General features: G+C 44.3%; 1 protein-coding gene across 1 annotated transcript in view; it reads right to left on the reverse strand.

The window, feature by feature from the left end:
- ARHGAP6 (Rho GTPase activating protein 6) overlaps positions 1–25,068 on the reverse strand; it is a 233,223-nt gene that overhangs the window by 49,669 nt on the left and 158,486 nt on the right. Inside the window, exons 2-3 of the mRNA XM_043570261.1 lie at positions 24,023–24,182; positions 6,127–6,198 (exon numbers count right to left, since the gene is read on the reverse strand). Of these exons, the coding sequence (XP_043426196.1) occupies positions 6,127–6,198; positions 24,023–24,182 (232 nt within the window). The remainder of the gene's footprint in view (positions 1–6,126; positions 6,199–24,022; positions 24,183–25,068) is intronic.

The following is a 25,068-nucleotide window of genomic DNA, read 5'->3' on the forward strand; positions in this document are numbered from 1 at the left end:
TATAAAGCAGAGATGCACGGAAGCAAAGACTGAAGTTCAATTAAGTGGATCTACTTTGAGGTTCCCCGTAAACGAGCCAGTAGGCAAAATGAGAACCCGAGAGGGGGCGGAACAGCTCGGGAGCAAGTCTTCTCTCTTCCCTTTGTGTTCCTTGTCCCCACATTCTGCCTCCAGTTGCTGGCTGGGGCTGTCACTCTTATGATCTATGCTCCAGCCTTTCTGCTGGCCACACGCACAAGTGGGCTCTCATCGCTAACTGACCAGTGACGGGCCCAGGATACAACGTGTTAAATCCTCTCATAAGGACAATTTGGGGGGGAAGGAGCATAATGCAGAGATCTACGGCTTTATTTGGAGATGTACACACGGTTGTTTTCTGGATCACGGTAGTAAATCCATATGTATGTGTGTCTGTTGTAAGCACACGAATCCTTAGGGCCAGGCATTTTACTGGCAATATTTTAGATTTATGCCAAAAAGCATTAATAATTAAGTTAAATGCATTATTTCTTTTAGAGTCAAAATTACATCTCCTAGCAGCGGAATATTGGAGTCTAGGCTCTCCCTTGTTTTTATAACCCCTACGAATAAAACCAGAATGATCAAGAGAAAACAGTTGTAAGACTTGTTTGTTCTTTGAAAGGAAAAGCTAACATTAAATCAGGTGGAAAGAGGCTTTGGAAGGTTTTCTTCCTTGATCTATAGCCAGTGATTTTTAACATCACGGGGCTAATGACCAAGTCTACATCAAAAGCAGAAATGGGGGGTGCCTAGGTGGCTCGGTGGGCTGAACCTGGGACTCTTGACTTCGGCTCAGGTCATGATCTCACAGTTTGTGAGTTCAAGCCCCACATCGAGATCCACACTGAAAGATCGGAGCCTGCTTGGGATTCTCTCTCTCCCTCTCTCTCTGCCTCTCCCTTGCTTGCTCTCTCTCTCTCCCTCCTTTTCGAAATAAATAAATAAACAAAAAAATTATCTAAAAAAAGCAGAAATGGTACTTGAGAAGCCTGCACCCTTGGTTCCATCAAAACATGAATCTGTTTTAAAGCGAAAAATCAAAACGTCACCATTTGGGGATTTTCAGAGGATGTTTTTACCATTCTCCATCATTCTCAACAAACTAGGTGGCATATGATAACACACAAAAAATTAGGCATGTTTTTGAGTGACTGATGTAGACAAGTGCAGCAAGACGCAATGCTCACTATTGATAAAAGGCCACGTCCACCAACTAGCAAAATTAGAAAGCAAAGGGGAAAATACCAGACCACTGGCTGTGCACGCCAGGATTTATCGCGTAAATCAGCGCTGTCTTGTGTATGGGAATAACCAAATCGTCTTACTTCAAAACAACCGGGGAGGGGCGCCCGGGTGTCTCAGTTGGTCAAGTGGCCGACTTAGGCTCAGGTCAGGATCTCACAGCTTGTGAGTTCGAGCTCCGCATGGGGCTCTCTGCTGTCGGCACGGAGCCTGCTTCGGATCCTCTGTCTCCTCTCTCTGCCCCTCCCCAGGTTGTTCTCTCTATCTCAAAGATGGGGCTACGGACTCCTCTCTTAGCCAGTTTTTCCACATAAGGAAAACCAACCAGACTCGTTTAGAGTTGCTGATATCCCTAGAAAAATGGTTTCCTTTGGTATCCATCGTTTTTAATGTCCAAACCTCTGTCACCCTGCTTGCAAATTGGAATAATTGAATACCAATTAAACAGATGGAATACAAGCCTCTCCATTTTTATTTCTCTTTTATTCTTACTCAAGAGCTGATCCTCTAACAGAGTTTTATTTTTCCCTAACAGGCTTTCTTTCCTGGCTGAGTTTATTTATCCTCTCAGTGACAGAGTTTTAATGTAGTCTCTGGTTTCTTGTCATTGTCTCTTGAGAACCCTTACAAGCTTCAGGAAGGAGGCCTCTCCATGCTCTAAACTTGTGTCACAGTGTCTACAGTCCCTGGAAAATTCTAAGCAGGATTTTTGAATATTTCTGCTTCTCCAAATGTGGCTATTGTCAAATTGAGGACTCATCACAAATCTATTGAGCAAAACCTTCGTCGGTTGTAAATAAAATGTTGGGTGCACATGCTCGTCTGTGGATTCAAAACGCTTCTCTTAGGGGGGAAAACCCTAGAGACTCAGTGTTGATAGTGGCTAATACAGCTGATAATAGGTTTTTAAAACCAGATGGACATTTCCCAAGACTCACTGTTCTGGGGCCAGGGACAGTGTGTGTCATGTTCTAATCTACAGTATGTGTTTGCTAGGAACACTGCCTTCCCTGCTGGGTTCGTTAGTAGCAACTGTGAACTTTCCCGCCCGGTGAACCTTGGCTCCCAACTGCCACTTCCGTATCTGTGCCTTCCCGCCATGTGGCAGAAGCCTGCCTGTGCGAGGTTCCGCTTGCCTCCTGCTCGCGGCTCTCTTCTATTGTCACTGACTGTGACTCGTGGTCAGACCCCTGATCTACCCTCACTGTTGGTGGCTTGGATGTCTACCTAAAGGGCCCATCTAATTCTCCGTCCTCACATCTCCCGACCTTCTCCTCTCCTCTTACTTTTTCCTTCCTGCCACCTTGTCCAACCACTCGCTCGGTCCCACCCTGGACCATGTCCTCACCAGAAGTGATTCCGCCTCTAGATTCAGGCTTCCTCCCTCCACTCGTGTCCTACTCCCATCCCAAGTTCACGTGTTACACTGCAGTGTGGCAATCTGTTTAAGCACACCATTAAGATGTCCCTTCTCCTTCATACGCTTTGATGGCGCCTCAGTGTTCTCGGCATGCAGACCAAACATTGTGCTGGGGCCCACACGGTCCCGTGCGAGGTGGCCCCTTCTTACTCTGCCCTGCGACCACCACCACTGCCCCCGCCCCGACCTCTGGTTCTCTCAGTTCTGGCAACAGCACTCAAAGACAGCGTCTCGTGCGTTCCCTTCGCGAAGTGCCACGTGGTGATAACCGATACTTGATTTTTCTACTTGGCGTGATACCAGTTTGGCACAAAGAAAGGTGCCACGCCTAAATTATCGCCAGATTTTATATCCATAAATATACGGCATAATCTGAAAATATCCTGTGGAGAGGGGACCTGCCTCGCAGACTTAGGCCACAAAAAAACCTACTCCCCCTGTGCTCTGATTAGGAACCACATTAACTGGAACAAAGTAGCTATTTTAAAATCCTTTTCCCCCAAATGATTTCTTTCTTGACACAAGAAAGAAACTTTCTGAAGTTCTGAAAGTCTAAAAAATGCTTTTGGGTTGCCAAGTAATTTAACTAAGAGAAATTAAGGACTGGGGAAGCATTCTGTATGAAAATATGTTTTCCGACCCAGCATCAATCTTGAATTAGTTTCCATATGGAATTCAAAAGTCATATGGGCAGGAGGGACACAGCAGTGTCACACGATCTGCTGTGTTTCATGTCCAGGCAATTAAATAAAATGCAGGACGTAATTCATTCTGATTGAATCAATTAATCTAGCAGCATATCCAACACTTAATGAATCACTCTTTATTGGGAGAGCAATTCGATTCTAAAAAGCTGCCCCTATTTATTTTTAGATGACCTAACCCAAGAGGTCACTTAGAGTTTCCTGTTTTCCTTCTTTCACTCTTGGATTCAAATGATTATCATTTTCCACATGTGCAGCTGTTAGGAACCCCAATGTTAATATTCAAGTGGAAGAAAATCATGTGAACCATTACCACCATGTAAGACCTACATGCTACCCCCTCACGCTCTGGTCCCCAGGTTGTTCAGAAAACATGCCATTTAATTAAGAGCTACTTTAAAAGAGAAAAAAAAAAACCCTCTTTTGCCATGAAGCCTAATATTTCTCCCTTTAGTTGGATGGGCGATGTGTCTTTTCTTTTTTTTTTTTAATATTTTTTTAAGTTTATTCATTTATTTTGAGAGAGACAGAGACAGCGCAAGTGGGGGAAGGGCAGAGAGAGAGAGAGAGGGAGAGAGAGAATCCCAAGCAGGCTAGCTGCCAGCGCAGAGCCCGACGTGGGGCTCGAACCCACGAAACCGTGAGATCATGACCTGAGCTGAAACCAAGAGTCTGACGCTTCACCGACTGAGCCACCTAGGCGCCCTGATGCGTCTTTGGAGCACCAGGACTTGCCTGCCTTTTCCCAGCCAGCTCCCTGGGCAGCCTTATAGAACTCCGCCAAATTTTCACCGGGCCTATGTAATTCCTAAGTACGATTTGGTCTGCAAAATGTATAATGGCTCAGTACATATTGGTCAATTACTTCCCCTGGCCCTTCCTTTTCTGCTCATTCACATCCTTGCTTCCTGTTGTTCTGGAATATAAGGAAGCACACACACACATCTCCCTCTGTTGAGGGAACTCAGTCGTCTCCCGCAGAAAATGCTCATTCTGCTCAGTCTAGCCTGAATGGGCACTCGTGAAGAATCACTTGAAAGTCTGCATTCTGAGTATTCAAATCCTAGTATTCATATCATCATCCTAGAATAAACCAACTTTAAAGGTACACATTCCTAATGCAAGTCTGTGTGGTCCCATTAATTCACTTTATAAACACTGAGAATTACTCTAATCTAGTGAGGCAAAGGTCATCAGTGGCAAGAACAGAAGAAGCAAAACCTCGAGTTTAAAAAAGCTATCCTGGTTACTAATAGCCATTGAAAAATAAGGGTAAGAGCATATGAACCGATTAAAAAGAACACAACTTATCAGACTGCGATAGGTAGCTGGACAAGAATTAAGGCCCTTTGCCCTGATTATACCAGCAGCAGATTCTGCTGTGACACGATGTGCCCTGGTGAGTATGCTAGTCAGTATGGACCGGAATTCGCATGTTAGAAGCCGCACATTCATAGTTTATCGAAGCCCTCCTGTCCGGTACCCTTACAGACCGGTGGAATTATACTTTCTGGGGTGGGGGTCTGGGCACTGGGCATTTTAAAGGGTGCACACAGTTTTATTCTACTGTGCAGCCAGAGGTAGGGAATCACTCATATTTTCATCTCCTTTTCTCCAGCGTGAGGTAAACATTTGAAATGTCTGGAGACATCCTGGTGGGGGGCGGTGCTACTGGCATCTAGTGGTAGGGGCCAGAGATGCCGCTGAGCGTCTCACGCAATGGACAGGACAGCCTCCATAACAAAGAATGATCCAGCCTAAAACGTCAGTAGACCCAGGTTGAGAAATCCCGCTCTAAGGGAAGTAAAACATTGATTCTCCATTCTTTAGGACTTTTCAAATCTCCTTTGAGTCCAAAGAACCAAATGTCGTGACACTTTAGGCACAGTTCAAGACATGGGTGGAGAGTCTGGGATCTTTTCAAGCAGAAATTCAATCATTATAGAAAAGAACTCCGAGGTGAGACATATGGGTCTCCTCACTCAACACTCATTCATTGTGTCACATAAAATGGAAATACATTCATACGACGGCACTCTTCCGCGGTCATTTCATATGGGCCCATACAAACAAGCCACAGAAAGTTGTACTGTGCTAATGGGGCCCAGGTGCCCATTAGGCAGGCTCAGTGAATATTAGTTAAAAATGACCACAAATACCTCTCAAAGAGTGGCTAATGTGTCAGCTCCCTAAATAGACACAGAAGGGACACAGAACAGTATGAAGACAGTCAACAATCCCCAAAACATATAGGGCAAAACATAAGCCTGCTGTGATCTAACACAGAAATGCGGAGAATGGCCCATCTCCAGTAGCTCATGAGGATGAGACTGTTTCTTTCCAGTAGTCATGGTAGGCAAATCCAAACTTTTTCTCATTCAACTAGCCCTGCCTAACTATCTGGCCTTGCCAGACAGCTGGTTAGCGTTAGAGATGCTGTCCATGGCTACTCAACCCAGGTTCCTCTTATGCGTTGCTGATTGGCCAGCATCATAATTGGAACCATAAACTTGGCCGAGGTCACACTTTGCTCAAACCAGTTGAATTCATCAACTCAGTACAGGGCCACTCAAACACAAAAGAGTAGACCAAAACAGGCTTTAATGACATTCTGTTGTAGAAAGCCAGTTTACATAATAGAGTTGAACTGCATAAATCTATGCAATTCAAAAACCCCACCAAATTCAACCATTATGCTCCACGGAGGACGCATCCGCTGTGGTTCCTTCTGTCCTTTACCTCGGTCTTTGTTTTTCTCCTTTCCTAGTGAATCCAGTTTCTTTCTCAAAGATTTCTTTCTCTTCTGCCCATCTGCAAATATTAAAAGAATGACAAATTGTAAACACAAGCTATACATGTGACATCTTACACTATCAGTGACTACATTTGAGCAAAAGCATGACTTCTTGCTTACTTCACTTATAATATGGCATTTTAAACAGAGTAATGGCTCTGAAAACACATGAAAATCCCTGACGCGGGCAGTACGCACAGCCAGAATCTTGATGTACGCTCCTAAATTTTGTTTCAATCATGGAAAGTACAGGAAACTTACCTCCTTCAGAATTAACTTAGTGGTGACACTTAGATATGTTTGCTATTACTATTACATGAGTCTCTTCTATTCTTCACGTTTACGCAAACCAATGTCATCTGGAATCAAACGTCCAGGAGAGGAAAGTCAACAGTACATATTATTCTGACATTTATAAGCTGGTAGAGTGTAACTGGATAAGGAAATGAATCTAGAGGTCCAGAGAACTCAGACAAGCTATTGCTGCACCATCTACTAACTGTGTGACTGTGGACAAGTCTCATTGTCCTCCTCTGTAAAATGTGTGAACTAAATGAAACGACGCATCTAAAGGGCTTCAGGGGGACCCCGACACATGTGCATAAATTCAGCTCTACTTTCTTTTTGGTGCTTGCATCGTATTCCATAGCGTAGCTGTGCCATAATTTAATTAGCCATTCCCCCACCCAGGGACCGTTGGGTCATTTCTAATTTTTCACTATCATCAGTAAGGCATAATATCCTTTTAGCGTCTTGTCCTCACAACAAACGTACTTGCACATCTGGCTCGCTCGCCAAATAATAAAGACACCGCTCATATCAGTAGGCAGCTGCAGTCGGATTCCTGGGATGTCACGGCAAGAATGCATTTCAGGATTACGCAACCATCAATTGAACACGCGGGAGGTGCAAATTGGAAATCCGCACTACCATCAAATAAGGGAAGTGTAGCCCGTGCCGTGAAGAACCTTATGTTTAAAATTTTTTTTTTTCGACATTTATTTATTTTTGGGACAGAGAGAGACAGAGCATGAACGGGGGAGGGGCAGAGAGAGAGGGAGACACAGAATCGGAAACAGGCTCCAGGCTCCGAGCCATCATCAGCCCAGAGCCCGACGCGGGGCTCGAACTCCCGGACCGCGAGATCGTGACCTGGCTGAAGTCGGACGCTTAACCGACTGCGCCACCCAGGCGCCCCAAGAACCTTATGTTTAAAAGGGGGATTACGAATTGTTCTCTTACAGGACACACTAAAAAGTGTAGTGCAGAGAGAGACTCAGACACTCTCCAATAAAATTTAAAAGCAAGACTCTGATATCAGGAAAAGACAGCATGCACATTCTTAAACAGAAACGAGCGTTCCTGGGATCCTCTCGGGGCTACAGATGTTCCCAACTCCTTCTCTCTGAATTTTTGGAGGCAAAAGACATCACACGGTAGTCGACAGACACATCCGATCCGTCCTCTTTCAAAAAGCAAAGAAATATTTCAAAAATGAGTCTCCTCCCACAAGATAGAAATCGTTCCTAAGAGTCTTTACCTTTGCGGTCGTGAGATTTGTATAGGGGAAATTTAAGTAAGTCAGTTGTAATGTGGTAGAGAGCCATCAGTCTCTTTCATTACAGGTATGTTCTTATCTCCAGTGTCTAAAAGATGATTAACGATATGGCCTCCCATAACTTATTATACCTGTACCACAATAAACATACTAACAACCCAAGATTCAAATCCATTCTCCAAACAGGCTTTTACTTTGTAACACTTTATTCACTAGTTCACATCACCACATGTATTTGACTGTAACAAGAGTATATGTCCTTAAAAAATTCTATCATTCCTTCATTTTTTATTAGTTGACCCAGAAGAATAACTAAACCAAATAGTAAAGCTTAAGAGACTTGGTTTTTATAACCAGCGGGCAGATGCTAAAATTCAAGCGAGTTGTCAAAGAACCACAATACATATAGGATAGGGGACATTTTCTTTTAAGATAGAAGGAATTCCTTAAACTTCTTTTTAATTGGAAGATGTAAAATACGTAAAGATGTGTATAAATATAAATATACAGTTTAAATAATATTGAGGAGGCCAACTCCCACACAACCAACAGTCAAGTTCAGAGGTAGACTATTCCCTGTACCCAAGTCTCCTGTGTGCCTACCTCCCCCTCACCCAGGGTAATCATTGCTCTGATCAGTCATCTAATAATCTATATCTAATAATAATAATAATAATAATAATAATAATAATAATAATCTAATAATCATCTGCTTTTCTTTACAGTTTTACTATCTATGTATCCATTTATAAAGAATATAGTTCCTTTTTCCTGCTTTCGACTTCACACAGATGGAATCACGCTCTAAGTATTCTTTCTTGCCTCATTTATTTCATTCATCGACATTTCTGAAATTCATCCTGTTGAGGCAGGTGGCTGTAGGTCACTCATTTTGATTCCTGTGCACTGTCTTCTGGTATGAATATACCATGGTTAATTTCCCCCATTGGACTATTGATGGAGATTTGAGTTGTTTCTAGCTTGGGACTGTCGGGAACAGTGTTTTTGAAAAATTTTGTGCATGTCTTCCTATGTACATGTCCAAGAATCACTCTGTGGTCCTTTGAGTGTGGTTCTAGGACCACTGGCATCAGTACCGCCCCGGGAAATTGGAACTTGTTAGAGCTGCAAAGTTTATGGTCCCATCCCCAAAACTAGTGACTCAGGAACTCTGGGGTGGGACCCGGCAGCGTGTGCTTTAACATACACTCCAGGGGGGTTATTCTGGTTCTCACTGAAATCTAAGCACCACTGTTCTAGGGTAGATAAGTACAAGCTGCATTGCCAGGTCAGCACGTATGCAATCTTAGGCTTTACTCCCGAACATCGAACGCTTTCCGTGTCGTTCTGCTAATTGCTATTCGCACCGGCATGAGAGTTTACAGAGTCCCACAAGGATAACATGTACTTCAAACTCCAAAATTCCAAACAATATCTTGAAGCCTCCTGATAGGAAAAAAAAATGTGTGATCTTTGTGAATAGTGACCTATGATTAAAAAAATGCTTAGCTGGGGGGTACCTGTGTAGCCTTGGCTCTAGTGACATTTGGGGCCAGAGAGCTCTTGGCTGTGAGGAACTGCCCTGTGCACAGTAGGATATCTAGCAGCATCCCTGGCCTCGGTTTACTAGATGCCAGAACACCCACCCATTCCCTGTTGTGACGACCAATAATGTCTCTGGACATCGCCAAATGTCCCACGGGGGCAGAATCACTCCGGTTAAGAAGCATCGGTCTGTGTGTAACTCTACCTAGAGAGCAGCTGTGGGCTTGGACCATGTGACACATTCACATTTTCCCACTTGTCACAATGCCCAGGTTACACCCGGTGTCAGCTTCTGTTTTAGACAGAAGAATATAAAAATGTTTATAAATCGTTGAGCTTTTACGTATCAGGCTGAATAACAATTTCTTTCAGTTTCTAAAGAATGTGAGTCTGCCTATAGCTATGTTTCTGCCAGATTCCTGACTACATGTAGGGGAATGAAGCAGGTTCTGTGAATAAGCAGCCTTCTATGTCTTCGTACGAAGTGTCTTGTCCTCATTTAGATCAGATGTAGAAGGACATTCGACGGTGAACAGCTGTATGAATAGATGGTGGATGGATGAAGAGACCTCCTGGCTAGTCCACCCCTGGCCAGAGCAAGGAAACCTTGCTCTGTGCAAACCTGTGCAAAGACAGGTTTCTCAGCAAATGGCGCTGTTCAGCAGTGGAATGAGCTCCCTCAAAAAAAAAAAAAAAAAAAAGGCACCTTTCACTGTGGCCCTCCATCCTGTTTGCTCCCTCCGTCTTGCATCCCTCACTCTGGGGGAAGCCACATGACAAGTAACCCTATGCAGAGGGCCACGTGGTAGGGAACTGGTGTCTCCAGCCAGCAGCCACGTGAGTGGGCCCAGACCCTGATCCTCCTGCCCCAGTCGAGCCTTCAGATGGTTGCACTCCCAGGGGAGCTTGGGGGCAAACCTCATGAACCAGAACCTGAACCAGAACAACGACACTGGGATATTTCCAGAAACCCTGTGAGATAGGAAATATTTGTTAGTTTTAAAAAAAAGGGAGAAAAGAAAAGAAAAAAAAAGATGCCCAGCTAAATGCATGCGGTATCCTAGATGGGATCTTGGGTCGGAAAAAGGATATTAGTGGGGAAACTGGTGAAATCTGAACAAAGTCTGTAGTTTGGCTGATAGCAATGGACCAATGTTGGTTTCCTCGTTGTGATAAGCATGCCAAGGTTACATAAGATGTTATCATTAGGGGAGATTGGCTGAGGGGCATAAGGGAACTCTGTGTTATCTTTATAACTTTTCTATAAATCTAAAATTATTCTAAAACAAAGTTGTTGCTTTTAAAATTTTTTAATGTTCATTTTTTAAAAAAAATTTTTAAATATTTACTTATTTTTGAGAAAGAGAGAGAGAAGAGAGAGGGACAGAGACAGAGATAGGGTATGCGCAGGGGCGGGGCAGAGAGAGACAGAGAGAGGGAGGCACAGAATCCCAAGCAGGCTCCAGGCTCTGAGCTGTCGGCACAGAGCCCGACGCAGGGCTCGAACCCACGAACCGCGAGATCATGACCTGAGCCGAAGCCAGACACCTTGCCAAGCATGTTGTTTTTTAAAAAGCCCTTTCTCCCACGTCCTGGACGTATTCAGGCAAAAGGTTGAAACCTCATTTGTCAAGCATGTGAGAAGGTGGAGGCTTACACGGCTCACCGAAGCGCTTTGAAACATACAGACTTGGGAGCGCAACTCTATGGCAACAGGTGACTCAAGAGCCAGAGTTTCTGGCCTGGCTGAAACTACTGAGATAATCTTCCTATTCACACGTCCCTGATCTGAAGGAAAACGTGTGTGTTAGGTCACTATAAAGCATCAGTTATATCTGCCTTTCTGGCGTACCATGTTTTCTGGAAAGGGAGTGGACAGATGAGAGACTTGACCAGATTTATTTTTATGGCCCCAGTGACGTTTTCATAGGTGGCTGATTAGATTGTCTTATGATACTGCCTATTTCTTAGGTTCCCTAAATCCCTCTTCTCGGTGTAAGTTATCCAGACTTGGTGCTTGACATTTGCATCCAAGAACACTGATCAGCGTATCAATCTGTTTGCTTTTTAAGTTCCCATGCCTGTTCTGATAAACCAAAATACAGTTTTTAAATTATATGTATGAATGTGGAGAAGGCGAGCTATACAATCTGCGCACGTCTTATAAAAATGTTGGCTAAAACTATACCCTTCGCTAAAACTCAAATTCATCCTTTGGTCTCATCCTTCCCCTTTTGAGGGCTCTCAAGCCACAGACCTCCCAACACTAAGGCAAGAGAAAGACTAAACCAGATACTTCATTTCCAGTTTGGGACAGGAGGTCTGTCAAAGAAGTTGTAATATTATTAACAGCCCCAGGGGCGCCCGGGTGGTTCAGTCGGCTAAGCGTCCGACTTCAGCTCAGGTCACGATCTCGCAGTTCGTGGGTTTGAGCCCCGCATCGGGCTCTGTGCTGACAGCTCAGAGCCTGGAGCCTGCTTGGGATCCTGTGTCTCCCTCTCTCTCTGCCCCTCCCCTGCTCATACTCTGTCTCTCTCTGCCTCAAAAATAAACATTAAAAATTTTTTTAAAAAAATATTAACAGCCCCTGGCACTTGAGGCCCATTCATCGAGCCCACACTCTGTGTCTAGTGCTTTCCAATGGTTAATGTCAGCGCTGTAAGTTCCTTTCGTAAGTGAACGCGGAAAACACAGTGGAACTGATGAGAGCTGGGCCACCAGAACCCCAAAATCACACCCCGGGAAAAGTCAGCTGGGCATTGGAGACAGTCCCTGCCATTGCTCAGTAACGATGCTCATTAGAATGGATTCAAAATAGCCCCTGCTACTTTGAGTTGCCATTCAAAGTCCATCCTGAGAAATGGAAGGGAGGGCAGCCCTGGCAAAAGGGGGTGGGGGGAGTAGTTAGCAGGAAAGCGGCTACCTCTGCCTCTCGGCAGGAAACGTGGCAGCAAGTCCAGGACAGGGGACCCAATGGGACCAGTGCAATGCTCCATCCAGTCGGAGAGCTGAACTAGGCTTAGCCCCAGAGGATTAGGTAAAGAGCCAAAGCAGCAATCTGGCCTCTGTTCGCAAACAAGTGCTCTCTGTCCAGGGATGTTGCACCACAGAACGTGACGAATCTCCTTGGCTTCAGACTTTATTTACACTCTAACGGTTATCTGTTTAAACGGCATCTTCCCCCCAGAAAACGGTCTCATCCCCCATACTCTGACCCGTCCCCGCTCTGTCCACCCCTCCGTCCAACGCTGACGAAGCACACGTTGTAGGGGAGACCGAGCTAGGCACTATGACCCCAGGTGAATGAACGCCATCTCTGCCTTTGAGAAACTCAGAGTTCAGTGCCAAAGACAGACACACGGTAACTTCATGAAAGGAAAATGAAGAAAAGCGGCGGTGGGGGCATTTAGCAGGCGAGAGGTCCGAAGCGAGAAGGCAGTCTCCAGCGCTTCGGAAGGCTAATGTTTGCTTGCGTTCAGTCTTAAAGGACGAAGCGACGCTTCGCACGGGGCCTTTGAATTGTGGTGGGGGTTTCCTCCCAATAGATCACATGGTGACTGTTTAGTCTAGGAGATCCTTTCTCATCATACACCTGCCGATGTTTTATTCCTAGTAATCCAACCCTTTACCAAGCAAAAATTCTGTTGGTGAGAAAAGATGAGAAAATTGCTAATTCAGGAGGGAAATGACAGTTTCTTAGGTGGGAACTAGGGCTTACGAGAGTGACAAATAAGAATCTGGAACAAAACAATCTACATAGAAAAAGCGGAAAACAACGCACTCAAGCCCAAACCGGTCCCACTGTTCAGTCAGCTTCGGATCTCACTACATATATATTTTTTCATGTTATTTTCAAGAAACCTTCCATTCTATAGCCTCTCAGTAATTTAATCAAACCTATAGGTTCTTCCATTGACCTTGATGGAAATAGGAGGCAGGCAGAAACAGGGTGATTGAGTCATCTTGCTTGGTATAAACCGCGATGAATTAAACATTGTTTCTTTATCCTTCAGGCACCTTGTGCATTAGATTTTCTTAAGATCTGCTTCCAAAGTGTCTATTTCTCAGGGAAGAAAATATTTATGGCATTCTTAAGCAATACAGATGCCACTCCTTGGGGCCAAGGCTCCCCCAAGTACTTGTGAAATGTACCAGTCCTCACAGTTTACATGTGGAAGTGGTGGTGAAATGATCAAAGCTGCGGTCAGAAAATGAGAACATTCTGTGAATCTCTCACTGTTGTAAAGGGAGGCAGCTCTTGGGGGTCACCATGCTTCCAGGTAAATGCTAAGAGACCTTTTCCATTTCATGTCAATTATTTTGGCAACGTAATAACTGGTCATGATCAAATGATGCCCCAGAAGGATCTTTTACTTGCTGTCATTTTTTCCATATTCAAATGTTACGAGTAAAGAAAAAAAAAAAAAAGCTATAAGCTCATGTTCCAAAGGGGCAGCCTGGGCAGTGACTTTTCCTAAGCTAGGAGCTGGTCTGTCTCTCCTGGCATCTGAACTTGCATGTCTTATCACACATTCCTTAAATCAAAAACAATGTTTTTAACTTAGCCTAGGTAGGCATTATATTCACAGAGACAGAAGTTTCCAAATATCAGAGCAAGAAAAATGGCTTTTGGCAAGTCTTTTCCTTGAGCCATATTTCTTTCCTTGGAGCATAAGGGAAAGAAAGCAGGCAGGACAACAAAAAGACAGAAGTCGCTTAACCCAAAGAAATACCCTGGATTGTTAAGGAAATTAAACTCCAAATTACAGAAGTTTCGTCATTAGTCGATTTAAAGCGAGAGCCTGTAGTTTGAGTTGAAAAGGTAGATAGAGTCAGACAAGGGTATCGACACATGGTATGATTTTTGACCTGTGTGAGAGTCCGTTATTATTTACTTTCTTTTCGCAGATACTGTTTTATAGTGAACAAGTAAGAAGGGAATCAAATGTCTTTACCTCTTTGGTTAGATTTATTCCTAGGTGTTTTATGGTTTTTGGTGGGAATCAAATATCTTTAAACCATAAACTTGAAGCCTTGGGAACTCTTCCAAATCTCTGCCAGTAGCTCTCTGAAAACAGCTCTTACAGATTCAATAACTGGATAAACGATGGAATTAGATGAAAACTATTAGGCTCTTCATCCTTTCCTTTTCCATCCTTGCTTTTGATTATTCTTTGAGCCATACGAAACAATTCTTTACGATATGGAAACGGTATCTGAAACATGATGAGATACTATGATTGAATCTTAACTCCCGTCCCTTCCATTTCTCAAATCCTTCCTGAGCCACAGGTCTATGCAAAGGGCCGTGCTAGATACTAAAGCAAATAAATGTGTCTAGGCTTCCTCCCTTGCGACCTGGGATGAGTACTCACCCCGGGGTCACGAAAGGAATCTGAGGTTAAGCCAATTCTGGTGATGTCTTTCTGCCTGCCAGTATGGACGGGGGCACTGGCAGATGCTGCAGTTCTGGGGATGAAGAACGGAGAAAAGTCCACTGGGAAGCAGCAGGGAAAATACTTCTCTATTATGGACAAGATACCTGATGAGGAGTCTCTGCTTCTTCACGCTGCCAGAGAGGAAGTGACGCTGGTGGCTGCTGTAGTCATTTTGCGACAAGGGAGGCCAGCCAAAGAAGAAAGTGACCCACTGCTTACGGTCGAGAAATGCACGAGTACCGGGACTAGCCTACCTGTGGGCTCCGTATAAAGTCATACAATCGGGGCGCCTGGGTGGCGCAGTCGGTTAAGCGTCCGACTTCAGCCAGGTCACGATCTCGCGGTCCGGGAGTTCGAGCCCCGCGTCGGGCTCTGGGCTGATGGCTCGGAGCCTGGAGCCTGTTTCCGATTCTGTGTCTCCCTCTCTCTCTGCCCCTCCCCCGTTCATGCTCTGTCTCTCTCTGTCCCCAAAATAAATAAACGTTAAAAAAAAATAAAAAAAAAATAAAGTCATACAATCCATCTCTTTATTATTTAAGCCACTTTGGGTTTGGTGTCCCTAATTTACAGCCAAAGCATCTTAGCAGTGGACAATCCAAAACTCTGCTGTGGGATGTGTTTTTCAACTTCTATTTGTACCATCCTCGTCCTGTAATGCCAGGTATCCCTAAGAAAGACATCCTTGAAAGGTTTGAATTTGTGTGTGTTGGGTGGGATCGAAGATAAAGAGGCTAAGAGGAGGGAGATCAGATTACAAGGATCCCTCAATCTGTAAATAAGTCTGGTCCTTAAAGAGAAATATTGCTAAATTCTCGGTTATCAAAGCAGAGAGCAGTAACAAAGCTAATAACCAACCCACACTGGAGATTGACTTATTATTGAAGTCGCCCATTTAATGTGTAACCTACATTCCTATAAACTGCATGATGGCATCAGTTATTTAAGCAACTCAGAAAAACACCTAACTTTTCTTTCTTGTTCAGCGCCACCAAGAGAATCGGTTACCCACTTTGAAAAACTATCTGATCGATCTAATATAATGTAAACATTTAAATATAGCTATCTACATTTACATTTAAAATACCAATATAATATAAACACTTTAAGTTAATATAAACACGTAAAACATCTGAGAGTTACAAAAAGCCACATTGTTAAAAAAACACTCTTATTGCAAAATAAGGTTAAGATAGTGAAGAAATTGAAACGAACAGAATAGTATACTTGATCAGTGGCAAAGATAATAACTATAAATTATTATATGCAATTAATATGACTGTCTTAAAACAGAGGTCAAGAAGCCTTTTCTGTAAAGGTCGAGATAGTGAATATCTTCAGCGTTGTGGGCCATATGGTCTCTGCTAAAAGCAACCTTGGACCATATAGCAACAAACCAGTGTGCTTGTGTTTTAAGAACACTTTATTCATAAAAATAGGCAGTGGGCTGGATTTGGCATTTGGGCTGCAGTTTGTCCACTCCTGTCTTAAGTGAAGACTGCTTAAGCTGCTTTTTCAGAGCTTTGCATTTGTAACAGTTTTATAAATGCCCGGTAATTCAATTGTTAAATCATCTTGAGGGCTCGATTTCAAATTATCTAGAAAGCCTGGTTGGTTTCAAAAACCCCTTGGTATTTAATTTCAATGAATACTTATTTGCCTCTGTTTCACCCATGGGGAAACAAAGAAAAAAGCAAAAATGGGAGCTCCTATTCATATTTCCGGGATGAGACATTCTTTGTAATTATCAAGTTTACTTTTGGGCCATGCTCCCAACAGAGAGAATAGCGTAGTCTTGAAGTCTTTGAAAGGTGCCAGAATATTCCAGAAACTGCAGTGACAAAAGTTTTGTTCAAAATGCCAACACCTTGTGCAATAATCGTTGCTGCTCCAAAAAAGATAGATAAATATGTACAAATGTGACCAGTAGGGACAAGACGTTGGATAGAAAACTTTTGTCTGAGAACATAAAGGGAGCCATTTGTGAATACAAAGGCACATAGCATATGGCTTAAAGAAACACATACTATCCTACCGGGCTGCCCGCTCAGCGCCAGAACAGAATGGAACAGCAGCATACATTTGAGAACTTGACATGGTAAAAGCCCTGGGGTACAGAGGAGAGCATCCAAGAAGAAAATTACAGAAGAGCCTGCAGAGAAATCTCTCCGTCATTCCTGGCTTTTGCTGGAATAGGTAGACAAGGCAGCTTGTATCTGTAAGGGTCACCAGTGGTAACTTGGATAAATGCCATCCACTGTTCTATCTTTTAATAGAATTGATGTACTCATGCATTCTCCATTGACTGACTAGGAAACCCTTGAGGATGGGGACTGCTTTTGACATGATATTATAGCCTCCATTAAAGGCTTCTACCTCTTAAGAACCTAAAGCCCCACATATCTACTTCCTCCAGGTTGTACATCTAGCTTGGTATTGAGAGGGAGAGAGAAGGAGAGGGAGAGAGAGCAAGAGGGGGGGAGGGAGAGAGAGCGAGAGCGCAGGGAAGCTGTACCAGAAGGCCTCCCAGATGGCACTCTACAGCCGGGCTCTAGACAGAGAAGGCACTAGATGCTTAGGCCAAGGGTCTAACCTAGGCTCGTTTCTGTGGCCCTACGGAAATAATGCCCCATCTACCTTACCAAGGCCCTAATGGATTTAGGTGTGGTGGGCAGAGTGGGAGAGAAGCCCTAGATTGAGGAAAGCAGGGGGGGGCCTCTGGCTACAGTTAAGGTGAGACGGCCGTGAGACACAGTGATATGGCGCCGATGGCAATGGTGGCACGTAAGGTTTGTCGAGAGTGTATACAACCTCAGGGGATGTTTTCAGCTCACGTTGCTTACTGCGCTTAAATCTCACATCAACCCTACGAGACCATCAGTCAGAGTTGGGGACTGGGCATGGGGTGACGTGGTAGGGAGACACTGACATGTCAAAATCATTCCTGGGGATCCTGGGGGAAATGAGAGAAAGGCGTGGATGATGCTCTTTAGAGAGACAGGGAAGAGGAGAGGAAGGAGTTTAATTTGAAAGGACACGCGCATGCGTGCGTGCGTGCATTCATCGACTTCCAAGGATTTGCTGAAGGGCAGTGGAATGGGGTGGAGACCTGGGCAGTGTAGCCGGTGCTCCAGATTCAAAGAGAAGTGAGACTTGGCCTTGCCCTGGGGCAATCCCAGTCCCCGGGGAGGTCCCAGAAAAGGTGAGTGGTGGCACAGGAAAGATAGCACGGGCTCTGCCACTCATACCACAGAGATACGCGTTGAGGGCCTCTGAGCCCGGCGGTCCCACATTATTCTTTGATCACCCTATTGGGTGACGTTTGCTTCCTCTCAGCATTTCTACCTAAGGTGGGGTTTGCAGGTTTTCCCCCGGGGTTCAATTTCAATTTTTACTTACACAAAAGGCTTTGACAAAGAGTTCTAGCACATCACCTCTTCACCTGGGCCACGCCAGCAAGAATAATACAGAAAGAGGATAGATAGATTTTCTGTCTAGGGCTGTTACATAAACACCCAAGCTCATGTTCCTGGCCCGTCAGGTCGCCCTCATTTGTTTGAATCACCACCTACACCACCAGTCGCATTTAAATCCCCAAGACAGCTTCAGGGGGACCCTACCCCAAAATATCATTTTCTCGCTTTCACGGAGTTGTTTACTCGGGTTTTACACCGCCTGAGAGACCACGGTGAGGGACCACTTCATAAGGAAGCCATATAATTGCGCGATTTTGAGGCATACTCTTTCCCTAGACCATTGGGCACAATTTTCTTAGACCGTCGACTATTCCTCAGTCCATGACACTGTTTGCAAAATACGTAAACGAAGCCTTTCTCAGCTGTGATATCAGAAACTAACTGAAGGGAGAGGGGGGAAACAAGAGGACTAAAGAAAACAGGAATGTGCACTTCTGTCTCGTGGAACCATTCAGCTTTAGAAACTTGCCTTTACAACATAATGAGGTTAAGCCATAGCGCCTGCACTAACATGCTTTACTGATTGTGGCAGAAATCAGTCATTTCCTTTCGTGTTACCTTAGACAGCAAATTTTTCCTGTAAAGGGCCAGATAGTAAACACTTGAGCCTGCGAGACATATGGGCTGTCACAGCTCCTCAATTCTGCCTTCGTTACGTGACAGATCTGTAGACGGCATGTAAATGAATAAGCATGGCTGCGTTCCAGGAAGATTTGATTTACCAAAACAGATGGTGAGCTGGGTTTGACCAGCAGGCCAGTTGCTAACCCCTGCTTAGACCATTTGTATTAAATGTTACCAAAATCGTATGAATTGAGCCTAACATACTATCTGATGCATAAATAGTACTTTGTTGGCGTGTTTTGAATAAACGAGAAGTCCATGCAGGTCATACGGTCCCGTTTAATTTCTTGACCGTGCTTCTCCGCATTTGTCTCCTGGTTCTGCTGTTCAGGACTGGGACAGTTACACGCTAGAAAGACTCGTCCTGAAGCCCATGCCAAGAGCAGCCTTCCACCAGGAGGAAGCATTCCATGGTTGTCTCCACGGGGCGAGCTCAGGCTCACAGGGGAAACTCACAGATCTGATCCCTCCCGCTGAAAGGCCTCCCAAAGATTTCTCTAGCTTCTGTAGAGCATCTTCCAAAGTCCCTCTGCGAAATGGCTTAAGTTTAGAAGAGACCACAAATTAAGCTTCTCAGTCATTTTATAAGGTTTATGTAAATATTACCAGTTTTTAGTTTGTGTGTCTCCTGGCTAAGTGGATACAGAGGAGGAAGGAGCCACAAGGCGTGAGAAGCTCAGGTCCCTGAACAAATGCATGGAGCAGAGTCCACTCTCTTGGCCCCCATGGCCATCTTCCACGGGAGAAATGTCTGGGTGAGGAAGAAACCGTTGTCCTGTTAGGGCACTGAGTGGTGAGCCTACCTCAATTAACACAAGAGTGTATCTTTTTAAAAAAAATTTTGTTTTTAACGTTTATTCATCTTGGAGAAACAGAGAGAGAGAGACAGAGCATGAGTGGGGAAGGGGTAGAGAGACGGAGACACAGAATCCGCAGCGGGCTCCAGGCTCCGAGCCGTCAGCACAGAGCCCGACGCGGGGCTTGAACTCACGGACCGCGAGATCATGACCTGAGCCGAAGTCGGACGCTCAAACGACTGAGCCACCCAGGTGCCCCCACAAGAGGATCTGTGAGATACAGTCTTAGAAGGAGGGTTGCTGGGCCATTTGAGAGTTAGATGTTGCCCAACCACGTTGTAAGTTGCTGCAACAATGAAATTCCTACCAATGGTATGAAAAGTGTCTGCCTTCCCATAAAGTATATTACCCAACTTTTGGAGCCCTTCCGATCTAGGAGGAAGAAAAAACCCCTTTGTGTTTAGCGTGCATTTCTTGAATACACACGTGGGTGCTTCCTGTAATTTGTGTATATATCAATTATTTTTCCTTTTCACATTAGTTTGTAATAAAGCTTTATATGGTACAGAAGTGAGCCTTTAGCTGGTCAAATGTGCTGTCAATTTCTATTGAATTATTTTTTTTCCACACAGATGATTCTATTTTTTGTCCTTCAATGCAGTGAAATGCGTCATTATCTTTATGTTTTCTGGGTAATGCCTTCCCCAATGTAAAAATATCTAAATATGCAGCTATGTTTTATTTCGGTGCACTTATAGTTTCATTAAAAAAAAATCCTCAAATATTTCTTCCATATCAGTTTATTTCGATATAAGGGGTAAGGTCAGAATCCAGCCTTTTCTCCTCAGTGGTCGTCTCACTGTCACAAATATTTAATCCATCATTTTCCCCCTGAACAAAAAAAAAGCAACATTTATCATGTCATAAGTTGCCATATTTATTTTTGTTCGTTTCTAAACTCTATTGTCTTCTATTGATCTGCCTGTTGCGAAACAGTGTAATCCTCTTTTTTTTTTCAACGTTTTTAATCTATTTTTGGGACAGAGAGAGAGACAGAGCATGAACGGGGGAGGGGCAGAGAGAGAGGGAGACACAGAATCGGAAACAGGCTCCAGGCTCCGAGCCATCAGCCCAGAGCCCGACGCGGGGCTTGAACTCACGGACCGCGAGACCGTGACCTGGCTGAAGTCGGACGCTCAACCGACTGCGCCACCCAGGCGCCCCAGTATAATCCTCTTTTAATTGCTGTAGTTGCCTGGCATTTTAATAAATGGAGAGGGGTTCTCTCCACTTGACCTCTTTTTCAGATTTCCCCTGCCTACTCTCACGTAGTTATTTGTCTAGACGATGCTTAGATCAACTTAGGGGTATCACAAAAACAAATCCTGTTGGTGTGTTTTCTGGAATCACATTCAGCTCACAGATCATTAACAACATAATTGACATCTATGTATTACTGATTCTTCTTGTTCAGGAAAAAAATATAGACTGTTATATCTATTCCTAACTTCTCTTCTTTCCCAACTGAGATTCCAACGTCTGGGATTACAATCATTCCCGTGGATACTGTACTAATTGGTTTCCTATCAGGTCTGTAACAAACGACCATAAACTTAGTTGCTTAAACAACTCAGGTTTATTACCTGACATTTCTGGAGGTCAGAAGTCTGAAATGGGTCTCACTGGGTTTACACCAAGGCATCAGCAGGGTCGTATTCCTCTCTAGGGTTCTAGGGAGAATCTGTGTCCTTGCCTTTTCCAGCTCTCAGAGGCTGCCTTCGTCCCTTGGCTGGTGGCCCTTCCTTCACCTTCAAAGCCAGCAAGGTTGCATCTCTCGACTATTCCTCCATAGTCCTCTCTCTCTCTGACTCAGCGGTAGCTGGGAAAGTGTCTCTGCCTTTCAGCAGCCATGTGATTAGCTTGGGCCCTCCCAGCTAATCCAGGATAATCTCGCTATGCGCAGGACCTTGATTGCTCCCATCTGCAAAGATGTTGGGGCCTGTGAGGTAACACTGGCAGGTTCCGGGGACTAGGACACGGCCCTCTTTGGGAGTGCAGTATTCTGCCTACCGCAGATGTACTCTCAATGGCCATGTCCCTCGCTACCATCCCTGAACTCACCTAGAAGATCCTAACTCTAGTGAGAGGAGAGTGGATTAAGGGCTAGGAAATTTAAAGTACAAAATGGCATGGTTTGCTTTGGCCGTGTTTGGCTGCCGGGATGTTTGCTGTGCAAGTCAAGCTCCCAGCTACTAGCCTCAGATGGACCGTTTGGGCTGCCCTGTCATCTTGCAACACCGCTGGTCCGCCAGCTTCCCTCTCTTCCCCTCTTTGCCTCTTTCCTCAAACCTCCTGGACCTCCTTCCCATCCTGGCTCCCAGCAGATGAAATTGCTTCCTATTTCGCCGACGATGGAGAGGCAGTCTCGGCTGAATCCACATGTTTGCCCACTGGCTTCTAATCTGGCTGTATCTGCGCTCACATAACTGATGTCCCCTTATCATTACAGCTCGAGAGGACGTCAGACTCTGCTGGTGCTCTGATCCCACTCCTACGGTCCACTCTAGGAAGCCACCTCAGTAACTTCCCAACCCCCACTCCTCAAGTCTTCCCCTTCTACGGTGAGTCCCAGCAGCCGATGAATATGTCAGATTATCATTCACCCGAGCCCTGGAAACACTAGTTTCACAGAGGAAGAGGGGTCCCCAAACAGATACCCACAAACAAATCCCTACATCATTCTAAAGTGACAGAGAACAGAAGTATGAGCTTGAGTATATTTCCATTTCATTATACCCACTATCTCATTAGGTTTGCTGCCATTTATTTAGGGTCTAGGCCATGGCCACTGTATTTATTTTCTTGAATAAATTATTCACACTGTGAATTGACCCTGTTTAAAACCTCCACTTGGGGGTTTGCATGGACCCAAGTTGCCACCCTCAGACCAAAGCTGCCATCACAGCTCTCAGCACTGGCCCTGTATCTGAAGGATCTGGGTAAACATTCGATGTCTATAATCATGTGCCCCAAACAAATGCTTCAGAACTCTTGGGTGAGGTCTGTTTCTCTCCTCCCAGGCACACGATTCCTTCTCTCCTCCATAAGTAAATTACTTGTAAATCATTAGTTCCTACTTTGATAGAAAATAAAAAAAATAAGTCCTATAGCTCAAACATCTTTGAACATCTCAATAGAGCAAGTATTTCCCTGAAGAGGCTGGGAACTACATAGTCTCAGAAACAAGCAATGGAGGGGTGCCTGGGTGGCTCGGTCTGTTAAGTGTCTGACTTGGGCTCATGTCACGATCTCACGGTTTGTGAGTTCAAGTCCTACACCGGGCTCTGTGCTGACAGCTCAGAGCCTGGAGCCTGCTGCAGATTCTGTGTCTCCCTCTCTGTCAGTCGCTCCCCACTCATGCTCTGTCTCTGTCTCTCTCTCTCTCTTGCTCTCAAAAATAAACATTGAAAAAAAATTAAAAAAAAAAAAGAAACAAGTAACAGAGATAGCTTCTAGCAGACAATTTTTATAAAACTGTTTGGTAAAGGTTATTTATTTAGTGGACTCTTTAAAAAGCAGGAACAAAGAGGAACACCAAATTAACTGGAGTTAAAAACAAAGCTACAAAAGAATGTTTGTTCCACGATATCTTATCTGATATGTATCCAATCTGAGTGTCACAGAACTTTTTTGAGTCATCATTCCCTTTGCTACAATTGGGTTTGCCAACAACATTTCTAAGTTGTTCTAGAAACTGAAAGAACAACAAATCGCCTTTCTGTTACACGCTTTTACAGATTAGGAAGTATCCTTATGGAAGATAGGAAACATTCAGAAACAGAATTGACAGATGAAAGGATTTCAGATTCACGCTTCTCATCTTTACCAGAATCAGGACCTGTATTTGCTAAAACGTCAGATACACCAGGTGAAAGATGATAAAAATGACTTAACGTGAGTAGAATCCCTGATTCTGGGTTAGCATAAGGTCAAATGACGAGTTTAATAGATTGTGAAAACATTCTTTTCAACTGATTATTTTGATATCACGTTGCTACCCACACGGTCTTAGTTCGAGCCCTTGAGGTTGACCTTTCTGAAAGTTCTTTTTAATGGATTGTTCGGAAGCCATGCAGGCTGCTGAGATACACATGGCTTTCCCCTTCACTACCTCAAGCTGACCTTCCCCAAGCGGACCTTCCCTTTAAACATATTGGTTGACACGTCCACTGTCCCCCTTGAACATGTCCTTCAGGATGGACAATGATGCCAGCCAACAACCAAGAAGCTATAGTTTCCTTCCCGTGTTAATGTTAGGTGCGAGAGGTGTTTCCAGCCTGTGGCTTTGGCGAAGCAGATGTTCGACTCTCAGCGTTTCCCCGGGGGAATGGCAGGCGTGGTCTTACCTTTGGGAATGGTGATTGGACAGCTCAGGTCACAGTCCTGCTGCAACTGATAGAAAGCCACTTCCTGCAGCCGGGCCCGCTCCAGCTCAGAGAGACTCTGGATGGGAACTGATCTCAGCCGCACACTGCGGCCCGACATGCTGTTCCAGGTGAAATCACCCTGCACCAAGGGGGAAAACATCAAGAGTTAAACACAGTTCATGTATGCCTCACGAACCTCATCCTTTCTCTTAGTCGGTAATAAAGTCAAGCAAACTTCATCTCTGGGTGCCACCATCGGCTCTTCAGCCCTAAAATCAAAGCTACTCTCAGGTAATCGTGAATTTTCTCAGTCAGGGGCGAATGCCAAAAATCTCTAGTATCTGCTGGGTCACTTGGTCCCGTATAATGATTTACATGTAGCCAAAGAAAACCACGGGAAAGAGACTTTAAAGGTCCTACTTCCTCTCTTTTACGGGAACACATGGGAACCTTTTCGGTCGTGTAGCTCAGTGAAAGGAAAAAGTGCCGCCAGTTGCCATCACGCACACTAGATTTGAGCAAACCGGGTTTGAACGGCACAAGTCTGCTTATACACAGATATTTTGGGGCAAATACAGTACGGTACTATAAATGCATGTTCTCTTCCTTACGATTTCCTTAATCACATTTTCTTTTCTCTAGCTTACTTTATTCTAAGAATATAGTCTGTAACACGTACAACATACAAAATAGGTGCTAATAGGCTTTATGTTACTGGTAATTACGACTTCCACTCAAGTAGGCTGTTGGTAGTTAAGTTTCTGGGGAATCAAAAATTAAATGCAGATCTTTGATTGTGTTGGGGGTTGGTGCCCTAACTCCCACAATGTTCAAAGGTAAACTGTATAATACTTAATAATACATTACATGAGAATACAATCTAGTATAACATATATGCTCATATGATAAATACTTATGGTACATAATTATATGTATGATACATTGTATTAATATTACAGTAATTTACAGCGTATGTAAATACAATATAATAGAGGTGAAATTGAGCCTTACAGAAGTTAAGTAAT

This window comes from Prionailurus bengalensis, chromosome X (genome assembly GCF_016509475.1).
Source record: "Prionailurus bengalensis isolate Pbe53 chromosome X, Fcat_Pben_1.1_paternal_pri, whole genome shotgun sequence".
Lineage (NCBI taxonomy): Eukaryota > Metazoa > Chordata > Mammalia > Carnivora > Felidae > Prionailurus > Prionailurus bengalensis.